This window comes from Natator depressus, chromosome 3, assembly GCF_965152275.1.
Source record: "Natator depressus isolate rNatDep1 chromosome 3, rNatDep2.hap1, whole genome shotgun sequence".
In the NCBI taxonomy this organism is placed as follows: Eukaryota; Metazoa; Chordata; order Testudines; family Cheloniidae; genus Natator; species Natator depressus.
Window position 1 is genome coordinate 194,943,097 of NC_134236.1, and position 15,468 is coordinate 194,958,564.

General features: G+C 59.3%; 1 protein-coding gene and 1 long non-coding RNA gene across 3 annotated transcripts; one reads left to right on the forward strand and one right to left on the reverse strand.

Annotated features, from left to right (window-relative positions):
* Positions 1-685: 685 nt before the first annotated feature.
* OTX1 (orthodenticle homeobox 1) lies at positions 686-10,396 on the reverse strand. 2 transcript variants are annotated; one of them, XM_074947167.1, is made up of 4 exons: positions 10,336-10,396; positions 7,419-7,646; positions 6,145-6,296; positions 686-2,269 (listed from the first exon to the last, which is right to left on the reverse strand). In XM_074947167.1, the coding sequence occupies exons 2-4, from the start codon at positions 7,513-7,515 to the stop codon at positions 1,511-1,513; spliced, it is 1,008 nt and encodes a 335-aa protein (XP_074803268.1). In that variant the 5' UTR covers positions 7,516-7,646; positions 10,336-10,396; the 3' UTR covers positions 686-1,510. The 2 variants fall into 2 exon arrangements, with proteins under 2 accessions (XP_074803268.1, XP_074803267.1); XM_074947166.1 differs by lacking the exon at positions 10,336-10,396 and having other exon boundaries at positions 7,419-8,015.
* Positions 5,529-7,896, forward strand: LOC141984231 (uncharacterized). The gene is made up of 3 exons (XR_012638697.1): positions 5,529-5,800; positions 7,245-7,503; positions 7,605-7,896. It is a non-coding gene; the product is annotated as an uncharacterized LOC141984231 (long non-coding RNA).
* Positions 10,397-15,468: the final 5,072 nt, after the last annotated feature.

Here is a 15,468-nt window from a genome sequence, read left to right on the forward strand (position 1 = left end):
CATTCACACCGTCTCCCCGCTCTGGAACCCACCGAAGTTTTGAGTGGAAGCCAATCCAATTATGGCCATTAAAAGGCAGCTCAGTGAAATAAAGTGCGCAGGGGCCAGCACGCCCTCCCCACGGGGTAAATAAAAATCAACCTGCCCCTGCCCTCGCATGCTCCGCGGAAACTGAAGCTCGCGGAGGCTTTTCCGCTTCGGAAGTATGACACAGACAAGGGGCTTCATTAGTTTGTATTTTATTATAGGGCTATGTAGGTAAAGGGGGAGGAGTTGCCTTACATTTCAACAGGTACGTCTTGGATCACGGCGTAATCATCAAATTTACAAATGCCTTTTCCACCGAGGGGCAAAGCGGTTAAAACCCATCGTCGAGACAGATGCGCAGGCGTGGCTGGCTAGGGCCGATGCCCTAAAGACTCACTAGACAAACCGAGGGGGCTAAAAGGGAGGGGAGGGAATTTGAGCTGCTTTTTTTTTTCCCCCTTTTACTTTTTTTCCTCTTTCTTTTTTTTTTTTTTTTTTGGTCTTAAACTGGATCGGGACTGCGGATCCGCTGGACAAGCCTTTCCTTCCCCCTCTCCCGAGCCTTCCCAGCTCCCCCTCCCCACCCCTTACAGCGGGTCCCCAAACCACCATCCGAGATCACCTGCCCTCCCCGCCTCTTCTCACTGGAGTGGGTTTGATTCGCCAGAAGAAGTACCCCCAAGGGAGGAAAGAGGCAGCGCTGGGAATCTGGACTGGCCCCGCCGGAAGATTTTTTTTTTAAGGGGGCGGGGGGCGGAGGGCGGAGGAGAGAAGTTTTGTTTAGTTCAATTTCCTGCGTGTTAAAATTTCAACCCAATAACATCAACTAAAAACAATACTGGTCCCTGGAACGGACCGAATATTTACATCTTTCCTGCTGCTTGCGGCAGCAAGAGACTGGGCAATCCCACGGCGAGAGCCCAGAGGCTCCCCGCCGTCAAAAGACAGCTGTCCACAGGGTCTGCAGGGGCAGGGTGTAAAGGGGGCTTCCACTCCCTGCCTTGCCCTTGACACAAGGAGTTCGAGAGTTGAGTCGTCCAACACCTGGGGGGCTGCCGGCGGGGGGAGTCTGTGTCTCCAAGGCGCCTTTCTTTTTCAATCGAGGAGGGGAGACGCCCCGAAGTCCTCTTCCGGGCTGTGTGTGTTTGGTGTGAAAAAAATCAACCCACCGGACGGAATAATCCCGGGTGCGGAGAAGGAATAAATACGAGTTACTGGGGAGGGTCCAGCAGCAGATCTCAGCCAGCAGCCCTGAGCCAGGGGGCTCTTGGTCGGGGATGATGAATGAGGAGGACCATGGGGCATGGAGACCCAGTCCTGCCCGGGAGAAGGAAACACACCGACGGCAGCTCCGGCGCAGGGAGCAGCGGGGCCAGCGGTGGGCGCAGGCTGGGCCAGGAGGAAGGCCATTGTTTCTCACGTAGCAAAAGGCCAGCGGGGAGCCGGGCCGGGCCGGGCCGGGCCGAGCCGGGCCAGGCGCTGCCTACAAGACCTGGAACCTCCAGGAGGCCTGGTCCTTGTAGTCCAGGCAGTCGGGGGAGTTGAAGTTGAGTTTCCAGGAGGCGGCGGCGCCCGGCTCCTTGTAGTCCAGGCAGTCGGGGGAGTTGAAGGCCAGCCCCGTGCTGCCGTAGCCCTGGTGGTGGTGATGGTGGTGGTGGTGGTGGCCGGATCCCTGGCCCAGCGGGTGGTGGTGGTGGCCGGCCATGGAGGAGGGCGCCATGGGGCTGAGCTGGTGCGGGTGGTGGTGCGAGTGCATGGGCGCCAGGTAGGAGCTGCACTCCACGCCGCCGAAGTAGGAGGAGGAGGGGGCCGCCGGGTAGCCCTGCCCGTAGCCGCCGCCCTGGCCGTAGGACATGGGGTAGGAGGCGGAGGCGGCGCCGGACACCGAGCGCTGCATGCAGGACGCGCCGCCGGGCGGCAGCGGCTCCGGCACCGACACGGCCGAGGGCGCGGCGCCCGGGGAGATGGAAGCCGGGCTCCAGATGGACGAGGCCGGGGCGCTGATGGAGGCGGCCGCCGCCGCGGGGTTGCCGAGCGCCGCCGCCGCGCTGCCCGAGGAGCTGGAGCTGGAGGAGGAGGACGAGCCGGAGCTGGAGACGGCGGGGGGCGTGAACTGGCCGCTGCTCTCCGAGCCCGAGCTCTCCCGCGCCGGGGACGGCTTCTTCTTGGCCGGCCGGCTCTTGGCCCCGCCGCCGCTCTGCTGCTGCTGCCGGCACTTGGCCCGGCGGTTCTTGAACCAGACCTGCGGGGAGAGCGAGCTGTCAGCAGCCAGCCCCCGGCACCCACTTTCCCCAGCCCGCATCGCCAGCCCCTGGCACCCAGCCCCCCCCCCCGAACCTGTAACCAGCCCCTGGCACCCAGCCCTCCCGCCCCCATGGCCATCTGCTGGCACCCAGTCCCCCCCAACACAGATAGCCAGCCCCTGGCACCCAGTCCCCCAGGACCCATAGCCATCTGCTGGCACCCAGCCCCCCCAGCACAGATAGCCAGCCCCTGGCACCCAGTCCCCCCAGGACCCATAGCCATCTGCTGGCACCCAGCCCCCCCAGCACAGATAGCCAGCCCCTGGCACCCAGTCCCCCAGGACCCATAGCCATCTGCTGGCACCCAGTCCCCCCAGCACAGATAGCCAGCCCCTGGCACCCAGTCCCCCCCCCCACACCTGTAACCAGCCCCTGGCACCCAGTCCCCCAGGACCCATAGCCATCTGCTGGCACCCAGCCCCCGAGCATCTGTAGCCAATCCTCAAGCATCCTAACAGCCACTTCCCCTAGAACCCATTAGGTATCCCCCACCCCCCATGCACCCTGAACAGCCAGCAACACCCATTTCCCCTAGCACCGCAGCCATCCCCCAGCACCCAGCCCCCAAGCACCCTGAACAGCCACCATTACCGATAGCCAGCTGCTGGCACCCACTTCATTCAGCACCCATAGCCACTGGCACCCAGTCCCCAAGCATCCATACCCATCCACCAGCACCCAAGCACCCCAACCAACACCCATAGCCACCCACTGGAATCCCAGACAGCTCCTGGCATGCCTAGCCTTCCACCAGCCCACAACCACTCACTGGCACCCAGCACTATCCACCCGTACCCCGACAGCTATCAGCATTCCCAGACATTCACCAGCACAAGCTGTCCACCAGCATGCAAGACAGCCCTGGGTGCTCACAGCAATTCACTGGTGCCCAGTCCCTCCTGCACCTGCACCCATCCACTGACACAAAGCCCCCGCAGCACCCATCCACACCCAACCACCCTTTAGCCATAACTCCCAGCACCCACACCCATCCACCAGCTGTGAGTCCCAGGAGCACCAACACTTACCTCCCCTGTACCCCAACTCCATCCCCCAGGCTCCCACACTATGCCCCACCCTGCACCCCCAGCCATAAGACTCACACACAGGACCCATCCCCCTCCTTGCAAGGAGAGATGGGCCATTGACTGCCAGCTCCTCCACCGTCCCTGCCAGCCAGCGCCTATGCCCAGCACCCCCCCCCCCAAGGGAAAACAACGTTAGCGTCGAGTTTCCTCACTACCCGCAGCCCCCCTGCCATTAGCCGGCTTCCAAACGAAACCCCGCACACCACCCAGCTTCGTTACCCACCCCCGGGGCTAGCAGGGAGAGCAGACCCAGCAGTACCTGCTTCCCCCAGGGCACGGCCAGCTTCCCCCTGGCCTCCCGCAGCGGAGCAGCCACCTCCCCACCTGCAAAGGAGACTGAAGCCCTCGGCATCCAGGACCACCCCATTATACCCCACCCATCCTGCAAGGAAGAACAAACCCATCAGCACCCAGCCTACCCATTCCCCGGCAGCTCACCTCTGCACTATCCCCAGCTCTCCCCTCCATCCTCCAGAGCCCCCTAGCCCACAAGGCATACCGGCCCCATCAGTGCCCAGCACTCCGGCGGCACCCAGCTCCCCGCTCGGCCCCAGCATCCTTCTTCCCCAACCAGCACCTCAACCCGTTCCCCGACGCAGCCCCCAGAGCAATGAGCTTTCATCACAGCACCTAACTCCCCCAGCCCGCGGAGAGCACGGAGTGATCAGCACCCAGCTTCGCTCCCTCCCCCGCACTGTCCCCCAGGAAGAGGGACACAGCACCCAATGCTCCCAGCTATCCCCCCCCCCGCACAGCTGCGAAGGAGGGAACACGTTCTGGGTCCTGATCAATCCAGCCCCGTTCCGCTCCACCCCAGCACAGCACCCATCTCCTCAAGGGAGAGGGGCCCAGCATCCCGCTCCCACCACCAGAACTGTCAGCTGCAGCGCCGGGCACCCCCATTAGCCCGCAGAGAAATGGGCCCAATGGGATCAGACCCCAGCAGAGCAGCCCGGATCCCTGGCTAGGACAGCACCGAGCAGGGACATAGTGACCAGCACCCCCCCCCCCGTGGCCCTTCCCCCCGCTCAGGGGCTTGGGGCACAGCAAAGGGGACCTCACTGAGCCTACCAGAAAAACCAGCCCCCCGCGAGAGAGGCGGAGCACGGCCCCCTTCCCACCCATTAGCCAGGGCTAGGGGCCCAGGACAGAGCAAGACTCACTCTCCCCCCCCAGCCTGCTAGGGAGAGAGGCAGCCCGGCCCCACAGTGCAGAGACGGGTCTGTCAGCTGGGAGGTGGCGGTGGGGGGGACACTGCAGTCTTGGGGGCTGAGTTTGCCTCCGTCCCTGCCCCGGTGCTGGCACCTGGACCAAACGCGGCGCCAGGGAGCCTTCCCGTGGCCGGGTAACAGCCCCGCTTCCTCCCTCTCCTGCCACCTCCTCCAGGCCGGAGGGGCCATTTCTGCGCCCCCACCCCCGTCCCCTTCAGCTGGCTGCGGGCTCTGCCCCCTGCCCCACACCCACGTGTCCCAGGCCGGGCGCGCGGCTGGCCCCCCACCCGGGAGCTGGTTTTTAAAGCACCCTCCACACCCCACCCCAAGGGCCTACGCCCGAGGCTGCAGCCAGGAAAAAGCGCCCAGGAAGAGTCACCAGGGCCGGGCTGGCCGGTGGGCCGCTGGCGAGATGCCGGGGAGGGATGGTGCCGCTCTAGGCGGGTGTCCAGGGTGGATCCCCCTGGCCGGGGCTGCCCCCCGCCCCCACCTGCAGAGAGACACGGGGCCCGCGCTGCTGGGGGCGCGGGGGACAGGATTAGCCTTTATTCCGCAAGTCAGGCTCCGGCGCCCAGGCTGCCGGCGTTTCCACCGGGAGGGGACACCCTGGGCAGGCTGGCGAGCTCCTCAGCCCGTGGGGCTCCCTCCCGCGCGGCCTGATTTCCCATTGTAAAGGGGGGCGGCGCCTGTCGCCCCCGCCCTCGGGCAGGGCGCTGCGCGGCCGCGGAGCTTGAGGCCAGCGGGGGTGGGGGGGAGGCCGTTCCCCGCCTAGTCCAGGCAGGGGCAGCGAGCGGCTCCAGGGCGCGGGACGGGTGGCTGGGACCAGCCGGAGAGCAGAGCCGGGGGAAAGGCCTCCAAAAGCCAGGAATAAAATCGCCCCTCTCGGCCTGAACGATCCACGCCGGCTCCTCAAACGCCCCTTGGCCGCGGCCAGCTCCGGGGGCTGCGCCTCTCCCCGCCAGAGGCGCTGAGCTTCTGCGCAAAACCAGGAGCGCAGAAGGGCGGGCGAGCCCCGTGGCTCGGCTCCCCCGACCGCCAGCCCGGTGCGGGGCTCCAGCATTCACCTGTCCCTGCCCGCAGCAGTCAGGGAGCTGAAGCGGGTCTCAGGCTGGGGGCCCCCCCAACCCGAAGCAAGGTCGGGAGGGCAGGCCGCCCTGGGAGCTGCTCGAAGGTTGGTCTGGCCGGGTCCCTGCCCCTCCGGGTGTTGGATCTAGGGCCTGAACGTGTCCTCCCAGCCCCTGGGCTGGCCATTGCCGGAGCACTTCGTCCGGAGCAGAGGCGGCCCGGGCGGGGAGTGCGAGTGTGTGTGATGGGCTGCACAGTGCAGCAGGCAGGGCTCCGGCACCCGGGTTAGCAGCCCCTGCGCCCCAGCCCAGCGCAGCCCCTGTGCCCCGGCCCCCCGGCAGCCAGCGGAGGCGCGCCCAGGAAGTTCCCCCATCCCTGGTAGTTTGCACTGGGGCTCCCTCTACCCCCCCCCCAGCTGCTGGCCCTGCGGCGGGAGAGACGGTACCGGACCTGGACTCTGGACTCGGGCAGGTTGATCTTCAGCGCCACCTCCTCTCGCATGAAGATGTCTGGGTAGCGGGTCTTGGCGAAGAGCGCCTCCAGCACATCGAGCTGCGAGCGGGTGAAGGTGGTGCGCTCCCGCCGCTGCTTCCGCGGGGTGGCTGCAGGACCCGGGAGAGACAAACAAGCGGGTTAGACACAGACCCCCCACTCGGGTGCCCCCCACTGCAGAATCTCCAGGGCCGGGGCGCGGAGCCGGGCCCTGCAAGCCCCTTGCTACAGATCGGGGGGTCCGCAGGATTCACAGCCAACCATTCAAAGAAAAGAAACCGGTGCTAGGGAGCGGGGCCGGGAGGGAAATAAACTAATTTGGCACTTAAATACCGGTTAATATCAGAGAAACTGCCACCCCCCATCTCTCCCTCCCAGCAAAATGCACAGTCTAAAGTGTATTTATGTAGCGTTTCAACGCTCCCCAGAAGCCAGGCTTCGTGGCATTAGGATGGGGAAGGGAGATTCCGAAAAAGATGTTTTTAAAGAGGCGGGAGACAGGGGCGGAAATGCGAGCAAGCAAATGGGCTCCAAAAGTTAAGGCCGAAGTGAAACCGACGAGGCAAAATCCGGCGGGGAACGCAAAGCGGATTGCGAACCCCCCGACCCCGCAATCCATACACAACACCATTGCACAGCGGCCTCCGCAAGACCCCGGAGGGGAGTTTTCAGGGTTTGTTTGTGTGTTTAAATTACAATCCAGGGAAGAAAAAAATCGAGCGGGGGAGAATCATAACACACAAGTTAGGAACACGCCGAGCTGGGAACAGTGCAGCAACTCCGTGGAGTTGGGTACGAGTTTCGTTAAATTAATTATTTTTAAAATAACAAAGTTAACTATTCGAAAGAGTTTCCCACTGTTAAAAAAAGCACACGAATTAAAGAGACATTTAAACTTTTCAAACTTCTTATCTGATCGTACAAAAACTAGTTGTTGGGGGAAGGAGATTTCTCTACTGAAATCCTGTTGATTCTCACCCTCGTTAATGTTGAGAGTAAAAATTACTTTAAAAAGGCTCTAACGAGCAGATTTGTTCTTTTAAATCTTTTTTCAAAAGGTACCCCGGGTATTTTTGGAAAAGCACAGTCTTGGAGCGGAAGAAATATCCCATTGCTCTCATCTTCGTTGCAAGAAGACAGGAGAAAAGTGACTTCGTACAAACTTGTCTCAATTGAGCAGTGTAACCGGACTGGTAGAGGGGCAAAGGAAATTAAAGCGGTTTGATGCTCACCCGGATAGCCCACCGAGGGGTGCAGTAGGTCCATAGCAGGTCCGGTCAGCCCCAGCCCATTCATGCCATAGGGGGGCTGTTTGAGGTAAGACATCATGCTAAAAGCTGGAAAGATTTCCCCCAATTTATATATATATAAAAAAGTCTGTCTAAAATTTCTCGAAGTCACAAAATTGGTTCTTCCAGGCGATGGCAGAAAATCCGGGCGCTGGAGAGACTCCCCGCTCCCTAAGAGAAACAAACAAAAAAAGAAAACACACAAAACCAGACAAACATCAGCAGTTCTTCGGAGCGGAATCGACAAGCCAGGTTGCTTCCAGGGCATAACACAAACCGCTGGGATTCGGAGTTTTAGAGCCAGACCAGAGCGGTGCAGATCAAGCGCAAAGAAATACAATTTAAAAAACAACGATTGCAAATAATCGAAAGCGTAGGGAAGTTGGGACTATTTTTTGTGCATTAAATGAAATCGTTTGGGGCGCAAAGAGAGGGGCGCAAGCGCACAGCAGGGCAGCCTAAAAAGCCCCCTGCTCGCTGCAAACAGGGCTTTATTTCGCTCTGCGCCAAAAAATCCTGTCGTGCAAATAAAATCGAAAGTTCCCCCCCCTTTTTTCGTTGTCAGTTATTACGGTTTTAAAGTTTTTGCGCATGTAAAGAAGAGGGCGGCGAGGGGGGGGCAATCAATATGGCCATGCCCCTCCCAAACGAAGTGAAATAAGAAAGTATCAGAGTCGAGCTGGGGGGGGGGGGAATGATAGTTTTTTAAGCAGAGTCACATTAACATACAATCGCCGTGGGGCTTGGAGGGGGGCACAATACAAGTGATGGGGGAAGATAAAGCAATTATTTAAAAAGATAATTGGATTAGAAATCAAAACGAGATACCAAAAGGGGGGGACGTATAATTAATTTAAGAGCGAGCAGAAGGGGACATTTTAATTAGAAATGGCGAGTAGTTAAAAAACAAACCGATTTACAGTCACTTTGAAATTCATATTCCAGGGGGTTCCTCCCGTAGGGGTGACGGAAACAAATTTACCGAAAGGCACAACGTGTGTGTGTGTGTGTTGGGGGGGGGGTTTCACGGTCTCACTAGGGATTTTATTCTAAATAAATAAAACGAGAAATGGCCAGAGTTTCTTTCCTGCCATGCCTTGCTGGGAGCCATTACAGGGCTCTGAGAAGTGCCAACTCGGACACTTCTCCGCCCGCTTTCCTGCTAATTCTGGGTTTGGTTTTTGCTGTTCTCCAGCATTCCCCTGATGTAAAGAATTTACAGCAGGGCCGCGGAGATCCCGGGAGCTGGACTGTATTTGTTTTTGTCTCGGAGCGAGGCCTCCAGGTAAAATCCACAACCTTGATCCCGTCTCCAGACCCAGGAATCTCTCTCCGCTGTCCACAGACGCCCAAGAACCCTCATTACCCCGCGAGAAAAATTAGACGAGACAAACCAAAGAAACAAAATCCTAAATCCACCCAGCAACAGATGGCGGCGGCTCTAATCACGATTAATCACCAGCTAGAAACTTTAATTGTGTTGAGGGCCATGTTGTCTCCAGCTGAGTTTCCTGTATTTACACCAGAATGATTAAAAGGGGAGGGGGGCTGTTTGTTTTCGCTGGTAAGACTATTTCCAAATTAATTTGCATCCTCCAGGGGTGCGGGAACAATTTGTATCGTGGGGGTGTTGAGAGCCAATGCACCAAAATGTAAACTCTGTGTCGGATGGAAAGCACTTCAAGCAGAAGCGCCCAGACACACACACCCCGCACCAGCACCTCTGTCCTCCAGCTCCCAGGCTAACCTGTTGCATTTGGACACTGGGATCCCCTCTAGATTCGTTTTTAGTGTCTGTGTGGAAATTAAATACATCCGGTTGAGTTAGCAGCTTGGAATAAGCGAGCGGCACAGATACGTTTACAAGAGGTTTCCAAAGAGGCCTATCGTTACTTCTCCATATAGTCTCTTTCCCGACACGACCGAGTCCTCACTGCAAAGTATCCTAACCCTTCAGGCCAGGGGGGGTTGAATGAGACCGACCTAGCCTCCCAGAGACCCCCCTAACTGTAAGCACCCGCGCCTCTCCATCCGAGGGAATTAAGACCACTCCGTGTAAACAGAGGCGCCCCGGCCCCAAGAGAGAGGGGACTCCAAAGCGGATCCGTGGCTTGGAAATGGACCACTGAAGCCGGCACGTTAGGCCAGGCCAGCCCCGGCCCGACAAGCCAGCGCTTTCCCCCGAGCAGATGCCGCCAGAGCGGCTCCTGGAGATGCGTCGGGCTGAGCCGGGAAGATTTGGCCCGTGCAGTCATTATGTAAGTTTGTTTGCCAGCCCTGCAGTGTCACCATCCCAGGGAGGGGTGAGGCGAGGCGAGGCGCTACAGGAGGCTACGAGCCGGGGCGGGGGCGCTCACCTCCAGCTTAAATCAAACAGCCCCGACCCCCCCCCATCCAAGTGCGGGGCTTCGCCACCCCCGCGCGGGACCCTGCCGGGCTGCCCGGGGCGCGGGGGCTCCGCAGCGGAGTTGCAAAGTCTGGCGGGGAGAAGGGGGCAGCCCGGGCTCCTCCCACGGGGTCCCAGGCAGGGCAGAGGGGGCCGGGGCGCCGCCACTGCCCCCCCCCCGGTCCCGGGGCGCAGAGCGAGCAGGAGCCGGGCGCCCCCGCCCCACCTGCCCCGCAGCCCCCAGTGCAACGCCGCGAAGCGGGTCCCGGCTGCGCTCCCCGGCCAGCAGCGCCGGGACCCGGGGTCCGCAGCTGGCTCCCCCCCGGCCCCGCTCTGCCACTCGGGGCGGGGGCTGCGCCTTGTACTTTCTTCGGCAGCCCGGCGCTAACTTCTGGCGGCGGGAGCTGGGGGTGGGGGCAGACAGACGGGGGGGGGGAGGCCGGGGCAGCCCGGGACGGGACCCGGCGCGTTTACCTGGCGGCAGGAGCGGTCTGGCCCGGGCGCGCCGGTGATTGGCAATGTAGCCTGATGGAGATTGATCACCTTTCCACTGCCCTACCCTTGTATGTGCGCGCGAGGCGAGTGCGTAACCAGCCCCGGCGCCAATCCGCGGCCGCCCCGCGCCTGACTGACAGCCGCCTGGGCAATGGCAGCGCGGGACGCGGGCTACCTCTGCACGCCCCCCCTCGCTCCCCGCCCCCCCCCTCGCGCCCCACTCCGCCCCAGCCCCGCCGCGCGCACCGGCTCCCCCAGGGCTGGCGGCCCCGCTCTGCCCGCGGCCGGGGCGCCTGCTGCCCCCCGCCCCCGTGCGCGGCGCCCGGCCTCCGCTCCCCGCCCCAGGCAAAGCCCGTCCGAGCGCGGGGCCGTCCCGAGCCAAGCCCGGGGAGCTGCAGCGAGCCGGCGGCGGGCACAGGCCCGGGGCCGACCCCCCGCCCCCGCCCCCTGCACCCCGGCGGGCCCTGGGGCCCGGGGCGAACTTTTGCACGTTCACTGGCTGCGTGTGCGCGTCGGGTTGTATTTGCGCGAGCAGGCGCCCGCTGAACCCGGACCCACAGCGAGAAACCCTGGACTGAGGGTCTAAAGGGGCGAGATCCCCGCACCCGGCCCCTGGGGAAGGGGAGCGATTTCCTCCCAGCCCTCCCCGAGCGTGGCTTTTCTCTCTGCGACCCCCACTCAATCTCCTAAAGTTTGCACCCCCCACCCCCAGTCTTTCCTACGCTCTTGCCTGACACACTCGTTACATGTGCGCAGACCTTTATAATCCCGACGGCGGAACTGCTGGTCTTCCCCTGGCGAGGCGCTTAAAACGGGACCTTTCCTTCCCGTTTGTGTGTGGGCAGGACCTAGGCTCGGAGACAAGGGGTCTGCGAATTGTCCTGGCCTGGGGTGGCTTTTCTCCCCCCCTTTCTGAAACATTAAAATGGCCCGTTGCCGAAAATCGGTTAAAACCTTTACTGGAAACGCGCCGATTGTTTTCACCAAACGAAGGAAGTGGCAGAAATGGCCATTGGTGACCATTAACTTTGTCTTTTCTCTCCAAACTCTAGGCCACACAATTATCCATCCATATATAGGTTTAAGTTGCACCGTCTCATAAATATTAACGAAGGGCCCTAATCCCCTCCTAAGAATTACTCCTTCTTTTTGTAGTTTACCAGGAGAATGTCTAATAACACAAAGGGAAAGCTGAAAAGGGGTAAAAATAATAAAATGCAAAAAAAAAAAAATCGACTCGTTGCCAGCAAAATAAATTAAACGCGGCCGGGCATCAAAGTAAGTGTCTTTCCACGAGACACTTTCCTTTGGCGTCCCAATAAAATACGGTAACAGAATATCATGGATGCACACTGTTTCCTTAACTGCTTCTCAAAGGGTCCAGGAGATCTGCTTAGGACCTTTAATAAGGCTTCGGTGCGGGTCTTTTGTTGATCTCTCAAAATCAACTCCTTCTCATTGAAGTTGGAGCTGAAAGCGAGCTAATGTTCAAAGGAAGTGACCGCCGGCCCAACGAAATTACATTTTTTCGGGCGATGAGGGGACATCTAATCAAAGGGGGGCGGGGGGGGCGGACGAAAGAAAAGGAGGTTTACAAGATCTTTCTATAGTCCGCAAAAGTCAGCGACACGGCCACTTCTCCGCGGAACAAAGGCGCCGCAGCCCATTCACAAAAAAAAAAAAAAAAAAAAAAAAGAGAGTAAAGGCCTGGCTGGGGACACCCCTCCCCCCGGGGGCCTACCTTTGCCATTGTCCGCCCAGGGGGCCAGCTGCTCCCGGGCACCTGAGCCTTTGTCCCAGCGCGGCAGACAATGAGTTTGGGGCCAGTTTTTGAGCCAGGAAGGGCTGATCTCCAAAGCGCTTGTCCTGGCAGAGGGAGCCTCGCCAGATCCAATCGAGCCCCTTGCCAGAAATACAATATTATTAGCTATATCCCCCCCCCCCCCCCCAATAATCAGCTCCTGGTTATTCGTCCAGAGGGTTTCGCCATGCACAGGGGCAGATGGAGGCGAAGCATTTGGGTGCTCGGCTCCGTAGGAGTGTCCGCCCGGCCCTCTCCGCGCCCCTGCTCAGCGCCACAGGATGGGACCCAGGCTCGGGAAGGGCGAAGGTATCAAGTAGCACTGGCCCCTTTTTGTGAGCGCGAGTGTAATCAGAGTGGTTGTCTAATCCCAAATTGCAGGCGCATTTTCTGAACGCTCAGCCCATAAAAGCCCTGGATTAAGGGGAGGCAGGGGGCACAAGGCAGAGAGCGAGCGAGCGAGAGAAAAGTTTGGCGCAGCGTGCAGCGCGGAGGACCCGGGGCTGCCGCCTGGCGCGCACACTGCGCTGGCGGAGACGGAGCAGCGGCGGCGGAGGCGGAGGGGGGGAGCCAGGTTGCCCTGTCCCGCGAGGAGCCACCTCCAGGGACCGCGCTGGATGGGGCCGGCCGTGCCCCCAAAGGGCCCGGCTCGGGACGGGGCGCCGGCGGAAGGCTCCTGGATTCTGCCCCAGACCCCAGGGCCCCCAGCTCGGACTCCCTTTGCTTGTACCCAGGGGGTAGCGCTAGCTTGTGCGCACAGGTAAGGTGCAGCCCGGCTCTGCCTTCCCTTCCCGCAGCCTCCCTCGGGGCAAGGTGCAGGGCTGGCTGGGGCACGCGGAGGGGAGGGGATTTTTTGGGACGGGGGGCTTCCGTTCCCCGGTGCGGGGACAGGTCACGGAGCGGGAGGGTTCCCCATTCACACGGCTGCAGCCGGGTCTCTCTGATGCTCTGCACAGGACAGACTGGAGGGGTCTGCGGGCTGAGACCCTGGCTGGGGCAGGTTCCTTTCCGAAGCAGGTTCCTTGAGCGCTTCCGACAGACAGTGCCGATCTGCTGCCAGAAATACAAAGTACCTCTCGAGCTATAGGTGTTAGGACAATCTGGGGGCATTCATTGCAGTTAGCGTCACCATTTTTACACCCCCCCACCCCCCCGAAGCCCCTAGCATGTAGCCTGGCTGGTGGGAACGGCATTTGGCTTTTCAGGAGGGGCTTCCCGATGGGCTGCTTTGCAGCTCAGGCCCCGCAGAGAGGAAGTTAAAGAACCAAGCTATAAATACTTCGGGAGAGAAGCCCAACATTTACTTTCACTCCCAGCGACTAACGAACACAGCCAGGCTTCTAGTTTAACACTGCTGGCCCAGACACCGAAAACAAGCTCGACTGACAATATTTCCCTCCTCCTCTTTCTGGGGAGCGCGTTTCCCCCCTTCCAAACCAGCAATTGTTCTTAGGGGCCAACGCCGCATCTAGCAGCCTGCATCGTATTGTGTTGGTTCTCTACTCGGTGTCCAAGCATCACCCCCCGAGCCCAGGCTGCCTGCAGACCTCTGGGAAGTCCCAGCACCCCCTCTTCTCCACAACTCAAACCCAAACCGGGGGAGGGCTGAATAATCCATCCCTGGAGCTGCCTGGCTAGAAGTAGCCAGAGCCGCGCATTGCAGAGAACCTGCCCAGGGAAGCCAAACTGAGAAGCGATCAGCAAATTAATGGGAAAGTTTTAAAAGGCCAAAGAGGACGTCAGCTGTCAAAACTTATTTTTCCCTCTTTAATCACAGCAGCGAGGACTCCGCCAGGGCTGGTGTCATTAGAACGGGCTCCTGCTCCCAGCCCCACAGCCAAAGGGGCTGCGAGGGTAAACAGATGTTCGCTGCAAATTAACAAATTCTCATCTGACTCTTAGGACCCAATAAACCGCATTAACCTACATTAAAACAAAAAGGGCCCACTCGTCTCTGCCCAAACGAAGAGCGGCTTGGAAAGGCGGACGGCAGCAGGAGGAAAACAAAACAAAACAAAACTAATAAAAAACCTCGGGAGGAGGTGGGGGGATGTAGTCAAAGGGCGAGGGGGAGAGAGAGAAAGAGACAGATCCTGGCCCGAATTTCATCCCCTAATCGAAGGAGATAAGAGGTTTAATTCATTGAGCACATGAACCAGCTCGGAAAGCGATTCCCATTCCGGGCAGAGCCAAGCCCAGAGCCCTAGTATTTACCCTGGCGCTCGTTATCATTTTAACCGGATTATTCACGATGTGGATTTGGTAACATGTCGTGGATTCTCCCTGCCCTGGTCCGGGAAACGCACCAGCGCCGGCAGCCGCAGGAGCAGCTCCTGAGTTGGGAAGCTCAGTCCTGGCCCCACTTGGCTGGATTTGGCAGCGATTGGACGGGGCAATTTTCAAACGGGGTCTCTGGCGACTCTGAACGAACAGGACTATTGCAGGGCCAGCTCCCGGCAAGTGCAAGCGGAGCCACTGGGTCCCTTCCTAGAAACTTCACAGGAACTTTTCCCCAGGCCTTGGCAGGCGCCGATTGGAGCTGCTGCATTCTTGTGTGCGCGACGGGGCTGTTCCTTCCCAACTGAAGCATGATTTATATTTTCTTGTAAAACCTCTCTGACACTCTGAAGCATCAGCCTGCTGCATTATTATTTTCAGGTCTTCCGACTTGTCGAACAGACTTCCTTTTGTTAGGGGTCCCCTTGCAGAAGAGGGTTTGTTTGCGGCTGGAATGAGCTGAGCAGGCGAATACAGGAATATGCCACGTAAAAAGTTGAACTTTTGGTCTGGCTTGGTTCTACCTCTCTCTCTCTATATATATATTTTAAAACTGCAGCGCTCCGAGTTAACAAAGGGCTTTGATCTGGCCCACTGAGCTGTGAAAGGCACGCCACTGCAAGGGAATCGTTAGGTGAAGAAAATGATGCAATGTTCCGAGTTATGAAAATCTTTGACAAAGTAGCAGTGACCAGAGGTCCGATTTGCAAAATCTCCATACGAACAGGAACAGCCTCCGAAAGAGAAATTGGAACCTTCCTGGACAAACATTGCTTAGACCTGGGAAAGTTTTAAAAATAAATATCACTTCCATTGCTTTTTAATTTCCCCCCAAAACTCTTATTTTTGTGTCTGAAGGTGAATCTTTGGTACCTAGACCGTTCAGTTTCAGGTAGGGAGCTGTTGCATTTGCAGATAATATTTTACAAATTCATTTTAAAACTTAACTAACCTTTCCCCAGCTCCCTCCCCCTCCAAACAATCAGAGGTAATAAACTTTTCACACTGGGAAGAGAGGACAGCAGCAGTTAACG